General features: G+C 38.3%; 2 protein-coding genes across 2 annotated transcripts; one reads left to right on the top strand and one right to left on the bottom strand.

The window, feature by feature from the left end:
* Positions 1–6,912: 6,912 nt before the first annotated feature.
* On the bottom strand, positions 6,913–10,704 carry LOC104415851 (WD repeat domain-containing protein 83). The gene is made up of 8 exons (XM_010027236.3): positions 10,391–10,704; positions 9,899–10,001; positions 9,685–9,792; positions 9,489–9,598; positions 9,022–9,129; positions 8,907–8,952; positions 8,409–8,540; positions 6,913–7,333 (listed from the first exon to the last, which is right to left on the bottom strand). The coding sequence occupies exons 1-8, from the start codon at positions 10,597–10,599 to the stop codon at positions 7,250–7,252; spliced, it is 900 nt and encodes a 299-aa protein (XP_010025538.1). The 5' UTR covers positions 10,600–10,704; the 3' UTR covers positions 6,913–7,249.
* A 5,600-nt stretch (positions 10,705–16,304) lies between these two features.
* On the top strand, positions 16,305–16,718 carry LOC104417838 (egg cell-secreted protein 1.4-like). Its single transcript, XM_010029048.2, has one exon. The coding sequence runs from the start codon at positions 16,305–16,307 to the stop codon at positions 16,716–16,718; it is 414 nt and encodes a 137-aa protein (XP_010027350.2).
* Positions 16,719–18,308: the final 1,590 nt, after the last annotated feature.

Here is an 18,308-nt window from a genome sequence, read left to right on the forward strand (position 1 = left end):
TATCTCGTGTTTATATTTTCTTCAAAAAAAAGGACATCATAAGTGCAACAATTTGTATATGATGCTCATTTCATTGTCATAATATATTGAGTGATTACTTGAGTATCACTTTTGTAATTAAAAAAAGGAAAAGATCACCTTAATGTCATCACTAATTTGTGTGGCTGGAAAATTTGACTTGGCAATTTTTTAGTATTATTCATCCGACGTGGATTGTTAGTAAAGTGAATTAAATATTTGATGCTAAACGACATCGTTTAACTAATTTATTTGTCCCAAATTAAGGAATTGGGCTAAACCAGAGATGTTCTTCAAACCAAGCCCCAAATCGAGGAATTGGAGCAAAGAGGAAGGCGACTCCAGATGAAAGAACATTTACTCGCGGGGTGAATAGAATCTGCACTTTTTTGGGAGGAGAGAGAAAATTTGAATATTTTCTTCAAATCCAAACAATTGCTTTGGATCACAGAGGAACATCAACAGCAAATAAGATTTTCTTCCTCTGAAACCACAACACCAGCAGCAAAGAGAAGGGCGATGTTCGTTTTCTAGGCTTAGGTGTCTTTTTACGGTTGCAGTAGTGTCACCACCTGTGGTAGCAAGAGTTCCAGCAAAGATGAAGGGTAAATTTAGCAGATCGAGGAGAGAGCTATGTCGTTTGTTCCTTTATTTCGGTTCAGCGAAAAAGACGAAGACGAAGACCAAGAAGAAGAAGGGGAAGACGAGGCAAATTGGTTGGTTAATTAAGGTTCCATTCGTTTCGTGGAAAATAAATTTCGGGAAAACGTTTTTGGATTTTCCGGTGTTTGTTTTACGGAAAATAAATTCCTTTAGGAAAATGTTTTCCATTAAAGGAAAAAAAAATCTTCTTAAGTAGGGAAAAATATTTTCCACTTTTGAAAAGTGGAAAACATTTTTTAAACTTGATCTCTCTTATCTCACACCTCTACAAATCTTCACTTCCTCATCTCCTTTCTTCTTCTTTTTTTTTATTCGAATTATTTTTTAATTTTTTTTCTTTGTTAATTCGAATTATTTTTATTTCCTTTTTTTTCTTTTTTTCTTTGTTTCTCACATTCTTCTTTCTTGACTAGTCATCGGACCAGGTAAACCTCAAGCTCGTTAATCTCAAACTCGTGCTCGTCGATCTGGCGAAACTCGAGCTTAACGCTCATACTTGTTAATCTGGTGAGCGGAAAATATTTTCCTTACCAAACATCGGAAAACATTTTCCAAAGTATTTTCAAGTTTTAGCCGAACACTAGAAAATATTGTCATTTTCTAAAAAATGACTTCTTAGAAAATATTTTCCAGAAATTGTTTATTTCCTGCGAAACAAATGAATCCTAAATAATTGTTGGGTCATCTTGAGGTTTGTCGATGTTGGAGATCAATTTCTATTTTTTTTTTCTTTGTTTTTTTCATGAAAAGCCACATTGAAATTTAAATCTCACTAAAAAGTCACGTAAGACAAATGAATTTATTATTGGAGACACTTGAGTAACTGTTCAAAAAGTTTTGATATGGACATGAACATTGTATGAAAATTATGTCACTTTTAGGCTCCATTCGTTTCGCGGAAAATAATTTTCAGGAAAACGTTTTCCGGATTTTCCGGCATTTGTTTCTGAATTCCTTGAAAATATGAATTCCTAAAATGAGGAAAATGTTTTCCATCAAAGGAAAAGAAATCTTCTAAAGTGGGGAAATGTTTTCCATTTTTCAAAAATGGAAAATATTTTCCTCACTTAATCTCTCTTATCTCACACCTCTACAAATCCTAACTTCCTCCTCCCTTTCTTCTTCTTCTTTTCTTTTTATTTGAATTATTTTTTAATTTTCTTTTTTTTTTTTTTAATTCAATTATTTTTAATTTTATTTTTCTTTTTCTTTTCTTTGTTTCCCATATTCTTCTTTCTTGACTAGTCGTCGGACTAAGTGAACCTCAAGCTCATTGAACTCAAACTCGCTCGTCAATCTAGCGAGCCTCGAGCTTGACGCTCACGCTCACTAATTTGGTGAGCGGAAAATATTTTCCTTACCGAACATTGGAAAATATTTTCCAAAACATTTTCAGGTTTTAGCTGAACACCAGAAAATATTGTCATTTTCTTGGAAAATGACTTTTGGAAAAATATTTTTCGGAAATTGTTCATTTTCCACGAAACAAATAAGACCATAGTCCCTTTTCGGATGATTTGAGAAGACTAATACATATTGAAGAGCAACATGGAACATAGCCGTAAGACAAATTAACCAGCTTGACACTTCAAAGCGATGAAATTTTTCTATACTCACCCAAATATTCACCATAAAAGTTAGACATCATAAAATGACGGGTCCCTTTATTTTGCTGAAAATGATTTCCTCATTTTTCAGAGTTTTGTTTGTTTAGGAAAATGAGTCATAGGAAAATATTTTCTTACCAAAGCTTACATTCAAAAAAATGATTTCCTTTTTGAAAGAACCAGAAACGTTTTCAAAATATGACTAGATATCGGTGGTTGGACTCGAAACTTTACTCTTCGACTTGAAAACCCCAAAGTTGGTTCATGAGTCTCGGTGTTTAGGACCAAGGGCCTAGTGGCTGGGCTTGGGTCCATCGAGGATGGGCTTGGGCCGATGACTCTCATGCGTGAGTCCATTGGAGTTGGGCTTGAGCCTTTAGTGTCCGTACTCAACGCTTTGGCACTCAAGCTCGATTCAAAAGGTTGTGCTCAGGTCCCAAATGCTTAAGCTCTGGTCCCGACCCTCAGGCCCAAGTTTACAAAGGCCATGCATGGGTCCTTAGTGCTCGGGCTTGGATTCTTACAAAAATGTTTTTAAAAAATGGATTTCTAATTATTTTATTTTTTATATATTTTTCTTTTCTTTTAGTTTCTTCCATGGCCGGTTGCAGGCCACAATGAGAACTGACTGGCCATAGGCGAGCTTGAGCTTTGCCAGATTAGTGAGCTTCAAGCTTGCCACAAGCTTGTGAGGCTTGAGGCGAGGCCTTTGGCAAGGCGAAGCTTGCTTAAAGCTCTAGAAATGGCGGACGAAGCAACTTCACTCCTAAACCTCACCGAGATCGCAGGCAGAGGGTGGGCTCTGGTGGCGGTCGGCCAAATCGTCCCAAGGGACTCTCATATTCTTCTCTACTATGCTCTTCCCTTCACCAAACAACCCCCTTCTTCTTCTTCTTCTTCAACTACTTGCTACTACAACAATTGCTTCAGAATCCTGCCTCAATCCTCCTCGTCGCGAGCCATCTCGTGCCTTACGTGCGCTCACCATGTGTTTTGCAGCCGTAGCTGTCTCTCAGTTGCTGTCACGACCTCACTAACCTTTGGCGAGGCTGGAGCTCGCAGCAACTTGCGAGGCCTCAAGCCTCACCAGCCTGTGGCGAGCTCAAAGCTCATTGATCTGGTGAGGCTTGAGTTTGAGCTCACCTATGGCCAGTTGTTGGCCATCACCATGGCCAACAAAGAAGCAAAAATAAAAATAAAAATATATAAATAATTAAAAAATATGAATTCTTGATAATTTTTTTCATAAGATTTTCCTTAGCAAATGATAGGAATTACTTTCCAAGTCTTTTCCAAGTTTCAATCAAACACCAGAAAGTAAAATTATTTTCAGAAAAATGATTTTTAGAAATGGTTTATTTTTTGTGAAACAAATGCAGCCTATGATCCTATAGAAAATTTGTCCTCGCAAAAGAAATCCACTGGTAGACAGTGTTAAAAGCGAGTGGAGGCCGACCGGTGGCGGTCGATCGCGCCGTGTAGGCGGTGGTGGGTGGTAACGGGGCCTGTGTCTACTGTCGTCTAGCTTAATTATTCCGACGGGCAAACATGTATCCGTTTCACATCTTCGACGCATTTTGAACCAGAAAGAGTGCAAGTTCTTCATTCTATGGCTCCTAATTTACGCGAACCGGAATGATCCGATTACGAGCATGATACTGCGATTTAATTTCTACTTTTCCCATCACTGCAAACCTTTTTTTCAGGTTATCATCAAACCCAGTCCTTGCAAGAACTCTTGAATCGGTAAAACCCTGAAAAAGTAGGCAAACCGAAGGTAGCAAAGAAATAGGATTCATCTCTAAGACAACGATCAAAACCTCCAAGCGTCAATCCAAGCTTACATCGTTAGCTTCACAAAAAAGAACAAATTATTCATGGTCTTCTCCTCGATGATCATCGCCTATCCCTGCGTCCACTGGCTCGGTCTCTGCGTAAATCTCGCTGATACTCCTGGACTTCCTCTTCCTCTGTGGGCGGAGCGCCCCGTCTTGATCGAGAACCGCCTTGGTTTTCATTTTCCCCGTCGACGTCACCTTGCGCCAGCTCGCATGATCGCTGCCGCCCTTGGACTGATCTTTGGCTGGGCTGCCTCCATTAAGAACTACCTTGGTTTTCGTTTTCCCCGTTGACGTCGCCTTGCTCCGGCTCTGACGATCGCTGCCCTTGGACTGACCTTTGAGGGCCCAGCTCGATCTGTTACAGCCATGGCGGCTGCTGTCGCAGCTCTCTTCATCGCTCAACTGCATCAACTGCTGTGCAGCGACAATCGTCGAGGCTGTGCGGCCTTCTTGGCTCCCTGATCCGATCAAGCTCTCTGCCTTGTCCATTTTTATTGCTTCTCTGGATGTTCAGGAAGAGAGAGCTTCTCTCTCTCTCTCTCTCTCTCTCTCTCTCTCTCCAGAGGCTGAGTTGTGATATATAGAGACCATTCTGGCAATGGCTTAATTAGTACAAACATCGAGATAAATTTGGACCATTAGATTTAGTGAGACTTAGGTGAGACCAACCATTTCTAATGATCCGGATATAGTTTCTACATGCTAGGTTCGTGCAATGATCTTTCCTTAAAAATGTGGCATAAGCCCCGATCTTCATGATTACGTGTAAAGGATAAGAGAAAACTATTCCTTAAGAGGAATGGTTATGATGCGCTTTATTTTATGGAAATGTTGGTTGAAAATCCAAAAAAGGTCATTTATAGACTTGTTCTATGGATATGAATGTTTTCTTGTGGAATTAGATATGAACTTCTATAGTTTATTACTTACCAAAAAAAAAAAAAACTTCTATAGTTTATTGTAATGTGATTGACTTGATTTCAGTTGCTTGCATTTTAAAAATAAATATTGGCTTGCGGGTATATTTTCCAATTGGTTTAATAGTTGCCAAGAATTGGCTAATACCTATCAATGACACATAATTTCGCTAATACATCTGTTAAAAATTCTTGCTTGTTGCATTCATGCTCACGTGATGAGAAAACATCGCATGTCATCATTTTAGTTTATTAAGCCAGTGATATAAAAATAAAGTTTTTATCGTGTGTAAAAATTGTACCCACATGAAAAAAATGAAGCATGAATTTATCACGTATGAAAATTGATTGCGTCTCATTCAAGAAAAGAAAATTTGATTTTTAGTAGTTTCTTCTCCCACATCTTGTGAGAAAAATGAATAAATACGAATATTATTTTTCCCCTCTGACCAGAAGATTACGTTCTGTCAGCTCTGTCGGCCTATTGACTGGTTGACCGCTTCTCTCATTTAGTTGGCTAAGCTCGTCCAAAACCAAGAAGCACTCCTCATTTTTTATATTTATTTTTTAGGTTTCAATTGAATGGAATTCCTAATGTCAACTTTCTTTCTATATTTCCTAACTTTTAATTTGTTTCAATGCTCAAGCTGGCTAACTGGAACGTCCTACGAAACTAAATCTATCATTATACATACCACAATCTTGACTGGATTTGCTAAGTTCACAAGAATCAAGATTAGATTGATTATGTTTATGAATACAATAACCACAAATCAAAATATACACCCATCAAAATAAGGGAGGATAAATTGAAACATACATTTAATGTTAAATTGGTTTTCATCTTAAACATTTTTACGATCATTTTGATTAAAAATGCAAATGCATACCACTAAGGAGAAATTATCCAATTGGTCATAAATTTATTGTACGAATGTCAATTCAATTCTAAATTTTTTGATTTTGTCAATTTATTTTTAAATCTTTGCACAAAATTCCAATGTTCTCCTTTCGATCAATTTTTGTCAGAAATTACTAACTAGTTGGCCCAATTATTGCAAGCCATCTTACTAACATAGATTTAGGATTAAATTATCAAAATTAAAAAGTTTATGACCGAATTAGTATCCGTATAATAAATTTAAGATTGATCAAGTCATTTTCCCGAGCTGCTTGTCGAGTGGTTCTCATGAACAACTTTTTGTTTTTGGCTTCTCTATTTCATTTTTTTTTCAGGGGTTAAATCAGACTTTTATTTAATGTTTAGCGCATCAAATATTTTAAAAAACATACACAACGATGTTTATAATAAAGTGAGTCATCAAATAAAAAAAAGTTCACGGATGGCCATTTGCTTTGGCTCAAAAACTAACATGAACTCAATTCACAAGTCCTTTTTGGGGCCAAGAACTCATTAAAGAGTCAAGGAAACGAAGCGTTGACGCTACCTGTAGAATAGCAAGACTCATGTTTGGCCAAATCCTTAGCAAGACTGGGTCCAAAATATGATCCTACGTTGATTTTGTCTGCTCTGCTGTCATGGGAAAAACCTGCTATTGGTGTAAGCATATCATTCATCAAACCCAGGAAAGAGTAAACAGGACCAAGTCCACACGGTCCATTTCGAGAAAGACCTTTTACTTTGGACATTTGTTATCTCAGTGCTTGAAGAGCAAACGGATTGAAACTAGGCAATGAATCGCTGCACGCATACGAGAGAATGCCGAGCTCGCACCTTCCACCCAATGACAGGAGGAAAGGATACAATACAGCCCTCGATTTCACTGGTATATCCAGACTGCAGTGATCACTATCATTTGTAATCATTTAAGTTGAACAATGTTTCAAGAAAAGGGAACCCATGAGTTTCTCTGTCACAGACAAGAAATCAAAATGCACATTCAGCTCATAGATTATCAATCCATCCCATCAATGGTACACAACCCCTAAGAAATTTGCTGGAAGTGCAATTGGAACACTCCCGAGCTAGACTATAATATACATGAACCTCAGCTTCCGAAATTCTGCAAAAAGTTTTGCTACCCAAAGATATTACCTCCTAATGAAGCATGAAAAGATGCATTGCCTGGGGCAAAAGTAAGTACAAATGGTCTGATTCAAGATATCCTAAGAATTGACTCGGTGAATTCCCTATATCATATCTCAGACAAAGGAATGATCCCTCAGGCTCAGCTGAACAGTTTCATGTCTTCCACACCTTAATTGTGCCATCCACAGAGGCAGTGATCATACAGTCTTCCTTTGGATGATAACTTACACTTGTTACCTGCAAGAGAAAAGATAGAACAACCACAGTGAATTGGAATATTTAAAACTGCAAGAGTCTAGGCATTGTGATGAAGATCCATGCAAGTTCTATCCACAACACTCCAAAGAATCAATAGCATCATTAAGGTTAATGGAAAATATACCATAGTCCTCTAGGATTTTAACGATATTTGATTATTATCGAGCAAATGGGACTATAGTCTATACCTGTCCTCTAGAATTAAAGGCTCCTGATTATCATCAAGCAGATTAATATGAGCTAAACTCAACCTACAAGGAATTCTGGATGGATCCCAAGAAGCAGGATGGCCCATGAAACAAAATAAGAAGAAAAGGTAAGAAGGATTTCCACAATCAAATGACATTCCAGCCACGAAATGGTAGAAGTAGATAAAAATTTTCGCAAATGTTGTCGATGCATGAAGTAGAACTTTTGCTCTTTCTGTACCTCCACTGGACATGCAAATTTGGAGAAGTTTCTACATTCTACCGATAGGAATTGGGTCATAGCAAGTTCAGTAGACAAGAAATCTAAGCTTGGCAGAGTGTAAGAGTCCTTCAGTAAGAGAATAAGCTCTCTCGGTATTTTGGTTACCATGGGATGAAAAGCGCAGATGGGCTAGCAATTGGAAAGAATTTGCTATTTAAACATTTAGTGGGCGAAATTAATAAAGTGCAAAAAAAAAAGATTTTCATGGATGCAACTGCTGTGATAGACACTGTAAAATGTATATTCTCCCTGATAAATGCGCCCACCCCTGGGATTTGTGCTATTTCTGTACATTTCACAAACACCTGTTGAGATCTAGATCTAGCAGTACAGGTAGGGGCTGGTTACAAGGTATTATCAGAAATGCCAAAATTTAAAGCACCAATTTGATAATTGAGAAGAAACTCATGATTAATCCTTTTTGTAACATCAGCATCTGGCCTGTTTCCACCAGAGTGACAATATGAAAATGCATCTTTCTATATGAAAGGGCACAAATAAAATACAACACGTTTTGAACAATTAGCACCATTTATCAAGACATATGGTACAATATGTACAGCATAAACAAGAAAAGACTCACCACAGAGGAATGAGCTCGAAATTTGGATATCACTGATGCATCGACCAAATCCCAGAAGAAGACATAACCGTCCTCAGATCCACCAGCCACATGTGCATCAGTATTAGTAAGACAGCAATCCAATTTGTAGGACTGATGAATCATATCAAACAAGAATCATTGTTACTACATGAGGATATGACCCAGCCATTAAAAATTAAAAGCATGAGTGCAGGGCAAAATTTCGAGTGAGCGAGTGCAACTACATGACACATCTGCCAAAGCTGATTCACAGAGGATGTTGGGAAATCTAAACAGATTAACTTATCTTGAACCAATGGATGTATAACAGGTGAAGTGTGATACCCTGAGATGGCATGAAATGGAAAATAAAGTGGCATTTTTTTGGTGCACAAAAATCTCAGACTAATCATCATTCCAAAAAATTAATTTCTACATTGATAACGGATCACTACTGCAAGAAAGCATCAAGATTACTAAATTTTGTCATATAAAAACCTTGCAAGTATGGCCCTTATATTCTTGCAATAGCTCACCGGCAGACCTGTCATAATAAAGGACAATCAGCAGGAGCAATGATGGCAATGCAAATTAAATGACTTCAAATGCTTACCTATCTACAAGACGCAAAGTTGAATCTAAACAACTTGCCAATATGCAGTTACCATCATTTGACATTGAAATACAGTTGACAGGTTGCCCCAAGTCGTCAGATATTTCTCTACATGATAGGGTGACAACACAATTATTAGAGATAGGTATCAAAGTTACCTAGCTATATGGATATGTCAGATACTTTTAGTTTATTGTGACCTTACAAAGAAAGAACAAGAAACGAATGCACAAGGTACAGCCAAAATTCACAGTTCAATATAGATTTTTGACCTTCTTTTAGGGTAGAGAGATTGTCTCACTACAACAGGATCCAGATTGGGGTCTGGGTAGCAACAGAAATAAATGCTGCCTCACTAAAGGCATTGCTAAATGCTGTTTACCTTTCTTAAGCTTCAAACAATAATACTTCTGTACGCAGTAGTGTCTTAAAAGCAAGAAGGGATATTCACGACACAACACACATACCTACCAATACGAATATCAAATGTTCGAACAGTACCATCAACGCTTCCACCAATAATTTCAGTTTTTGTTAAGCAAACAGACATCACACTGTCTTGAAACGTGTTGATAATCTGCAGTTCAATAAAATAACTCAAGTCAGTTCATTCACACGAGCACATATAATTAAAAAATTCAACAATGTCAGCTGGAAAGTTACCTGAATCGGCTCAGTGCTATGAGATCTGCAATCCCAAGCACGCACTGAACGATCATAGCCGGCTGATACTACGACAGATGCATAGTCGTTAAACTTTACTGCATTCACCTGTGCAGAGGAAGGGGTTGGATGGAACATTACGAGAAATTCCAAAAGACATGGGATATGGCCAGTTGGGACAAAATTTACAGTTCAAATCATTGTGAGTGCAAACCTCGCTATCATGCCCACGGAATCTCCTAATGACTCGGCCAGTCGACACATCCCAATAGAATATCTGCCGGTCACCACCGCAAGATATCAACTTTGAATTGTCCCTACATCACCAGCGAAAAGATTCAGCATTCGGACTTACATCATCTATCCTCAGTTGGCAAAAGTAAAAAAAACAAGGGCATCCAATAAATTCATACATCATTTTCCTTTTCCACTTCCTAACCCAAAATGTCAACAAACCAAGAGAGCAAATTTTCTGATCCCAACAACAGAAGCAGGACACTTCAAGATTCATCACTACACAAACCATCTCACATTCACAATTTCAACGAACCCAGTCCAGCCAATCAGCTGCCACCTATCATACACGAAACTAACGCGATACACTCTTCTTTAGGATCAAAAAGCATCTACCCAGATGATCCTCCGACCGAACACACGCGTCGGAGCAAAAGAACCGGCGAAACAGCGGAGGAGGAGGAGGAATTACGAGGTGCAGTGGACGTCGCGGACCTCGCGGCCGTGGGACTTGTAGGTCTTGATGTGGATGCCGCGGTGGGGGTTCCAGAGGCGGATGGTGCGGTCCTTGCCGCAGCTGAGGCAGTAGTTGCCGTCGCCGTTGAACCGGGCGGCCAGCACCGCGCCCTCGTGTCCCCGGAGCACGCCCGCCTCCGTCCGGGGGAGATCGCCCTCGCCCATCTCTCTCTCTCTCTCTCTCTCGAAGCTCAGAACAGCCGCCGTTCTCCGCCGCCGGCGGCGGGGGGGAGAAATCTTAAAACGGGTGCCCGGCGCTGGCCAACGGGCCGGGCCGGGGCCGGGCCGGGGCCAACCTCTCCAACCTATAAATCTCTCGTTATCTTTTTTTTTGGTTTATCTTTGTTTACACTTTCAACTAAAAATAAAAGTCTTCGGTCAAAGTTTATCAGCTTCAAAAACTTATGAAAAAAATTATACGTGAATAGACTTGTCAAAATATGTATATCTTGACAGTTTAAAGTGTCACGTGTTAAGAAAAGGTCAAATTGCAAAGTAAAAATATATTTAGACATGTCTAAAAAATTTCTTCATTTTTCGATACACGTGTACGTGTACAACATTATTTTGATAGTTAGTGGAAAAACATGTATGCAAATAGTAAAGTGTAAAATCTGTGAGTGTGCAAAGGGAAAAATGGAAATATTTGAATATTTCGTTTATCATTCAACATTGTAAGTCTATTATTATCTTGATGATTTTAATTACCTTTCGACAAAAAATGATGGCAAAAGATTGAGGTCGAAATCAAAGGATATTAAATGATGATCTTATTGACGAGTAATAGCAGTTACAAACATCCATTAGCTTTGCACAAGATCCTTCGGCTCTTTGCTCGGTTCCCTTAACCATCGCTTGCTCTCTCGCATTTCAGGTAGGGACCCTCGGCTGATCGCCCTGTTTTCGTGCCTTGTTTTGGCCGCTTTGGGGCTTCGTCGTTATCTAGCATGAACGAGTACTGGCCCTGTTCGTACGCGTGCTGCAGTTCTTGGGACGTTGCTTGCCAATTATTATTAGTCCCGGCACGAGTTGGGGCTCGGTCGGTTCGCTTCTTCCCGCTTTTAGCTAATGATTCTCACGTGTTCGATGAAATGCTCGAACCAGATCTCGCTCAGGCTTGCTCCGATGTTGGGTTTGATTCTGGGCGTTTGTTGGTCCTTAGACACGGCTGATATGTTTTTCTTTGATTCGTCACTAGATGTGTCGTCTCCTCATGTGTGTTTCTTTTCAAATGAATCCGGGGATTGGCCGGAGCGACACTAGCCATCGGAAGTGGATTCCCTTTTCGACGGTGAGTCGAGGTGGAGGCCGACCGGGACGCGGGGCGTTGATGTCCAATCGGTTGGTGTTAGAGGCGAGAATCGATGGCCGTTGGTGAGACCACGATGAAGGGACCGAGGGCGTGAAGCTTCCGTCCAGGGAGTGGAGTGAGTGCAAAGGATGGGTTCAAAGCTTGGGCTTGTCAATTTCAATTTGGGTTTGGGCTTGATTAGGTTTGAGTGACGTTGGGCTTAGGTTGAAGCTGGGCAAATATGGGCTGTTGTTGTCATTCAGTCGAGCTTGGGCTTATTTAACCATGTTTAGATAGTGGGCCTAAACCATTCCGAAGACTGGCTTATCAAAAGCCCGATTTGTGTTCGCGACTTAAGCCTGCAAAAGACTGGCGATAGCCCACATTCGGACTGGGCTCAAAGGCCCAACCCGGGTCCCAATTCGGAATAAAAAATTATTAAAAAAAATTAAAAATGGAAAAATCCCCAAAATTTTTAACTCTTTCAAAAAACATCAAAAAAGCTTAAAAATAGTCTTTGAGAGGTTTTTCCTTAAAATAATCATTAAAAGAAATAAAAGGAATTTGTGTTCAAATTCTTGGAAGCAAATGTTATACTGCTATTTGCATAATTTACTTTGTTCCAATTATGCCCTTGTAATGCATGGATTGTTATTTTCCATCGAGCAAAGAAGATCCGAAGATCAACTTCCCAAAATTCGAATTTGTGTTGGAGAATTTGGTCGCTAAAATAGGAAAGTTCAACTTTAACTTGGACTTGGATTTTATTTAAAATATATAAAGATATGTTTTGGATAAAATCGTTTAAGATAGGACACGAAATCCTATGAGAAGTTGGCAAAGGAATAAGGGCTTCACTTATATATATATATATATATATATAGACTTGTGGCCATGGATGGAAAAATGTTGATCGTGAAGAATTGGTCTTGAAGCGCCGTCTCGTCGTTGAGTGCTTGGGAGAGATTTTCTTTGTCGTTCTTGTTCGTGAATTACATCCAAGGAAGTTTAGTGTAAGCCAATTAAATTTTGTGGTAAGATTTGCATGTAATTCTTTTGTGAGATTGAGAGATTTTTTATTGAGGAATTTTGGGGCTAGACATTGCGTGTGTTATTGGGTGTAATTGGGAAATATCGAGAGAGTATTTGAGTGACTCGAGTGTGTAATCTCCTTGTATTGCTTGATCTATAGTGAAATTCGATGCAGCTCTCCCTATGGACGTAGATTTTTACAATTGAACCACGTAAATCTGGTGTCCGATTTATTTTATTCTTCTGTCAATATTATTGTTCGATCGCTTGTTTTATCGCAACAAATGGTATCAAAGCCAGGTTTGGCTAAGTTGAAGCAAATCGATGGCGACAAAAGAAGTAAAAGTGAGAATCGACAGATTTGATGGGAAGGATTTTAGTTTCTGAAAGATGTAGATTGAAGATTATCTTTACCAAATGAAATTGCACTTGCCCTTATGTGGGGAGAAACCAGAGACGATGAAGCAAGCCAATTGGGATTTGCTGGATAGACGAGCTATGAGTGTTATTCGGTTAATGTTGGCTCGTAACGTCGCGTTTAACATATTGAAGGAGAAGACCACTGCTGATTTGATGCAAGCCTATCAAATATGTACGAGAAGCCCTTTGCGATCAATAAGGTCTATTTGATGCAACGTCTGTTTAATTTGAAGATGAGTGAAGGTGCGTCAGTTTTAGATCATATCAATGAATTCAATGTGATTGTTAGTCAATTGAGTTTAGTTGAGATTGATTTTGAAGATGATGTACGTGCTTTGATTCTATTATCCTTATTGCTTGATAGTTGTAATACTATTGTTACTGCTGTGAGTAATTCCTCTAGGTCAACAAGTTTGACGTTTGATGGGGTTCGAGATTTGATTCTAAGCGAGGACATTCGTAGAAGAGAATCTGGAGAACCTGTATCTGCTACTTTAGTAGGTGAAAATAGAGGAAGATCTGTAACACGTGTGGATAAAATTAATATTAATATGAACATACGTAATCAATCTAAGACCATTCATCTTTTGATGGATGGATTATGGATTTTGGTTGTTCCTTTTCATATCACACCAAATAAAAACTAGTTTATCACTTATCAGTGCACGGGTTGCGGTAAAGTCTAGCTAGAAAACAACGCTGAGTGCGATGTTATAGGTGTTGGTGATGTTAAAATCAGAATGCATGATGGCATTGTGAGGATATTGATTGGAGTAAGACACGTTCCAGAATTGAAAAAAAACTTAATTTCCTTGGGTGCCCTAGATTTAGCTGGTTGTAGATATTATTCAAAATGTGGAGTTCTGAAGGTTATTCGAGGTGCTTTGGTGATAATGAAAGGAATCAAGCATGGAGGCCTATATAAACTTCAAAGTGAGACAATGACAGATTTTGCCCCGGAGACACCGGATGCATCTGTTCGAGAGTTTATTGACTGCTTGAGGAAGACCTGGGTGTTTGTGCTAATGCACAAGTTTGATGCTGGTGTCAGGATCACGCGATTGAGAGCTTTGATCGAGACAGAGACTAGTAAGTCGATCAAGTATGTGCGGACTGACAATAGCATGAAGTTCTGCTAGGAGCTGGCAAATAAATTCTGCATGAAAGAGAACATAGTGAAACATTACATTAATGCCAGTAAATCACAACGATTTGCATAATTGATAATTCATCCGATATCCCATTAACTCAATTTTTGCACCTATAGGAGCTCGTCACTCAATTTTTCCAAAAATGCGGTATGAACTTCAAGAATTGGACTGAACAAACCCCCCGACAATATTTTTTTTTCATTAAAAATCATTATGATGATTGATCCTAAATAATTTAAAGGAATAGAAAATTCTAAACCTGACGATGTGCCCTTGGACGAGTAGGGCAAATGACTGAATTAACCTTATAAAATTAGCCAAAGCTGAAGAAGATATTTTCAAATGGTTTAATCAAGCAACTATCCCAATTTCAGTGTTTGAGCATTGAAGAGTGTTATGAAATTAGGGAGATCATCATTGTCTCCGAAAATCCTTGCTTGAACTTGAGAATAATTCAAATTCTAAAAAAAAAAATAGTATTTCACGATCTTCTGAAATTGAGAAAGAGTAACTCATTGATCTTGCCTTTTCTATAAAGGGTTGAGATAGTTCATGTTCCTCCTTGTCGAAACTTCCTTTAGCAAGAAGAGCACTATCAATTTAAGATCCGTTGACCTTGAATAATCATGATTGTCTACATGAATATGGTAAGACAATACGATGGAACAAAACTTTACTATCTTTTTGCTTGTTTGTTGTGATTGAAAAAAATATTGATTGTGATGTACAGAATCAATCTTTCATGTTATTCAAAGAAAGAAAAAAGCTTTCCCATTTATTTCTTTCTACGTATAATCTACTAGAGGGCTATTTATCATTCAAGGTGATGAAAATAATTTAAAAAATGTTATTTGTGTATATTTTTATCTAAAGTTGACCAAACCTTGATCGGCATATAATTTTGGTCCGATGTCCAATTGACTTGATTTTTCACCTATGAAAAGTCCACCACTTGATTGTTAGAAAAAAAGCAGTTTGATTTTAAAAAAAAGGTGTCCCGATCATGAATATCTAGAAATCGGACCAAATAGATAACCCTGATTTTTTGTTCATTAAAAATCTGATCTTCGAGATCGAGCCTAAGTAAATTTAGAAAGATTACAAACTCTAAACCTCACTAGGTCTAGTATTTTAAATCATCTGATTCGGTAAATTTATGAAAAATAATATTTATCTATTTTATTACCCAAATTTAGCCAAACTTTCGTCGGGCAAAACTTTTCTGTTCAACGTCTCATTAACTCGACTTTTGCGCTTATAAAAATTTGCCTGATATTTTCAAATATGCGATTTGACCAAAAAAAAGGGTAATGGGATTGAGAATTTTTAAGAATAGGACGAAACGATGGACCATGATATTTCTTTGTTTGAAAATGCGATTGACATAGTTGAACTTAAGTAATTTAGATGAAGCAAAGCACAATATTCTCACACTTTAGGAAAATTAGTAATTATACATTTATTTTCACATAACACATTAATTATAACACAACAACACAACATATATATTCGAATCAACAAATATTTTTTAAATATGATTAATAGAAATTTTTGATAATATTTTTTTTAAATATGATTAATAGAAAATTTTCATACTATAATTGATAAACCCAATAGCTGGCTAAGCAATCTTCAGCTTATAAACATGGTAAATATATGACAAAAAAAATGGTAAATATATTAATCTATATCTGTAATATAATAATCTAAATATGCAAGTCAGGTGCTCTATTAATTAGATCTTTGCATCTATCGTCACATTAGCAAGAAACCTTTCATGATCCTAAATTCCTCCTGTCATCAATCAATTAATCGACTTATTATTGCAGCATTAAATCATATTTATTCATGGCATGCGATGCAAGTCCTTTCATTCCCCTCCCATCATCCTTATAAATATACACCAAGCCTTCATTATTTCTCCATACGCTCTTGTGACCTTAAGCCTTCCTCAGTCGCAAATCCTAGCTTCAATCATGGCCTTGAAATGCTTGCTCCTCTTGCTCGCCCTTGCCAGCATAGCGGCTGATGGAACTGCAGCTCGCGAAATAAAAGCCCCCATCGACCGCTACAAGGCAGGCCTGGACTTGGCGGCACGGCTCGAGGCCGTCCAAGCCAGCGGCGGGCTGGTTGAGTGTTGGAATGCTCTGGTGCAGCTCAAATCATGCACCAACGAGATCATCCTCTTCTTCCTTAATGGGGAGACTAGCTTGGGGCTTGGGTGTTGCGGGGCCATCGACATCATCACCCGAAACTGTTGGCCCGCGATGCTCACTTCGCTCGGTTTTACAGCCGAGGAAGGGAATATATTGCGTGGGTATTGCGATGCGGCGGCGGGGGGAGCTCCGATTGGCTCGCCGACTCCATCTCTAGTTATGGATGTGGCATAGACTAGGACGAGGTTGACAGTGTTAAGAGAGGGCAAAAGTGTGATTTTGTCTGTTGATAAATAAAGTTAGACTTTGAGAGTCCTGTTATATTTGTGGGTGTTGCCTCAAGGGCACAAGTGAAATTTTGGTACTTTTCTTAATCTATATCTACACTATCCATCTAATACTTTTCTTCTTCTACGTTTCAACCAATTACAAAACAAAAAAATTTATCACCTACCAAAACATTGGTTAGAGAAATGCATGCCACTTACATCCGATTTGGTAAATTTATGAAAAATAATATTTAATCTAATTTTTTACCCAAATCTAGCCAAACTTTGGTCGGGCATAACTTTTTTGTTCAACATCCCATTGACTCGATTTTTTAAGCTTATAAAAGAGTTCGTTACTTGATATTTTCAAAGATGTGATTCGACAAAAAAAAAAAAAAAAAGTGATGGGATTACGAATTTTTAAGAATAGGACCAAACGATCGACCATAATATCTCCTTTTTTGAAAATCCGATCGCCATGGTTGAGATTAAGTAATTTAGATGAAGCAAAGCATGGTATTCTCACGTGTATTAAGAAAATTAGTAATTTTAGATTTATTTTCACATAACACATTAATTAAAACACAACAACACAATATGGATATTCTCATCAACAAATTATTTTTTTAAGTATGATTAATAGAAAATTTTCATTCTATAATTTTTCATTGTGAACAAAAGTGAAGTCTTCCTTGCGGGGGACTTTTCATTCGCGATAAGCTATTTTCCAGACTCTCGGTTTCAGGGAAGGAGTACTCCCGATCCGTTATCTTGGAGTTCCTATTGTGTCATCTCGGCTTACCAAGTCTGGTTGCAGTGCCTTGGTTAATCTTATAACTTTCAGAGTCCAATCTTGGGCACAACGCTTTCTATTCTTTGCAGGTCGACTTCAAATAATCAAGCTGGTCCTTCACTCAATGCAAGTCTATTGGGCCAACATCTTTATGTTATCTAGTGGTGTTAGATCATATTGAGCAACTTCTACAGCAATTTCTTTGAAAAGGCCTTGACCTTCGGTTGGGGGGGAGCTAAAGTGGCATGGGACTATGTTTGTCTCCCAAAACAAGAAGGCAGCCTTGGCATTCGCAATCTTCGTGATTGAAACACAGCAGCGATGTTGAAACATATCTGGATCCTATTTACAAATAAGGAATCACTTTAGTGTAAATGGATACACTCAACCTTTCTTAAAAATAAGAACTTTTTGGTTGTTAAAAAACCCACATTTTGTTCCTAAGCATGGAGAAAATTGTTGGATCTCATAAATGAATTCCAACAATACTCTAAATGGCGGGTGGGTGACGGTCGATACATTTCTCTTTGGTTTGATCCTTGGCATCCTTGTGGCTCTCTAAATTTGTTCGTCACGGACTCTTTTATCTACCGATTGGGCCTACCCAAGCATGCGAAATTAGCGGATTTATTCTCCGCCTCAGGTCAAGAGACCAAAGCGTTTCTCCAGACTTGGTCTCATCCCCTACCTTTTCTCAATCAGACTCCTGATAGTTTAACTTGGCTGCAGCACTCATCCGGTATTTTCTCGATCTCTCCATTC

This window comes from Eucalyptus grandis, chromosome 8 (genome assembly GCF_016545825.1).
Source record: "Eucalyptus grandis isolate ANBG69807.140 chromosome 8, ASM1654582v1, whole genome shotgun sequence".
In the NCBI taxonomy this organism is placed as follows: Eukaryota; Viridiplantae; Streptophyta; class Magnoliopsida; order Myrtales; family Myrtaceae; genus Eucalyptus; species Eucalyptus grandis.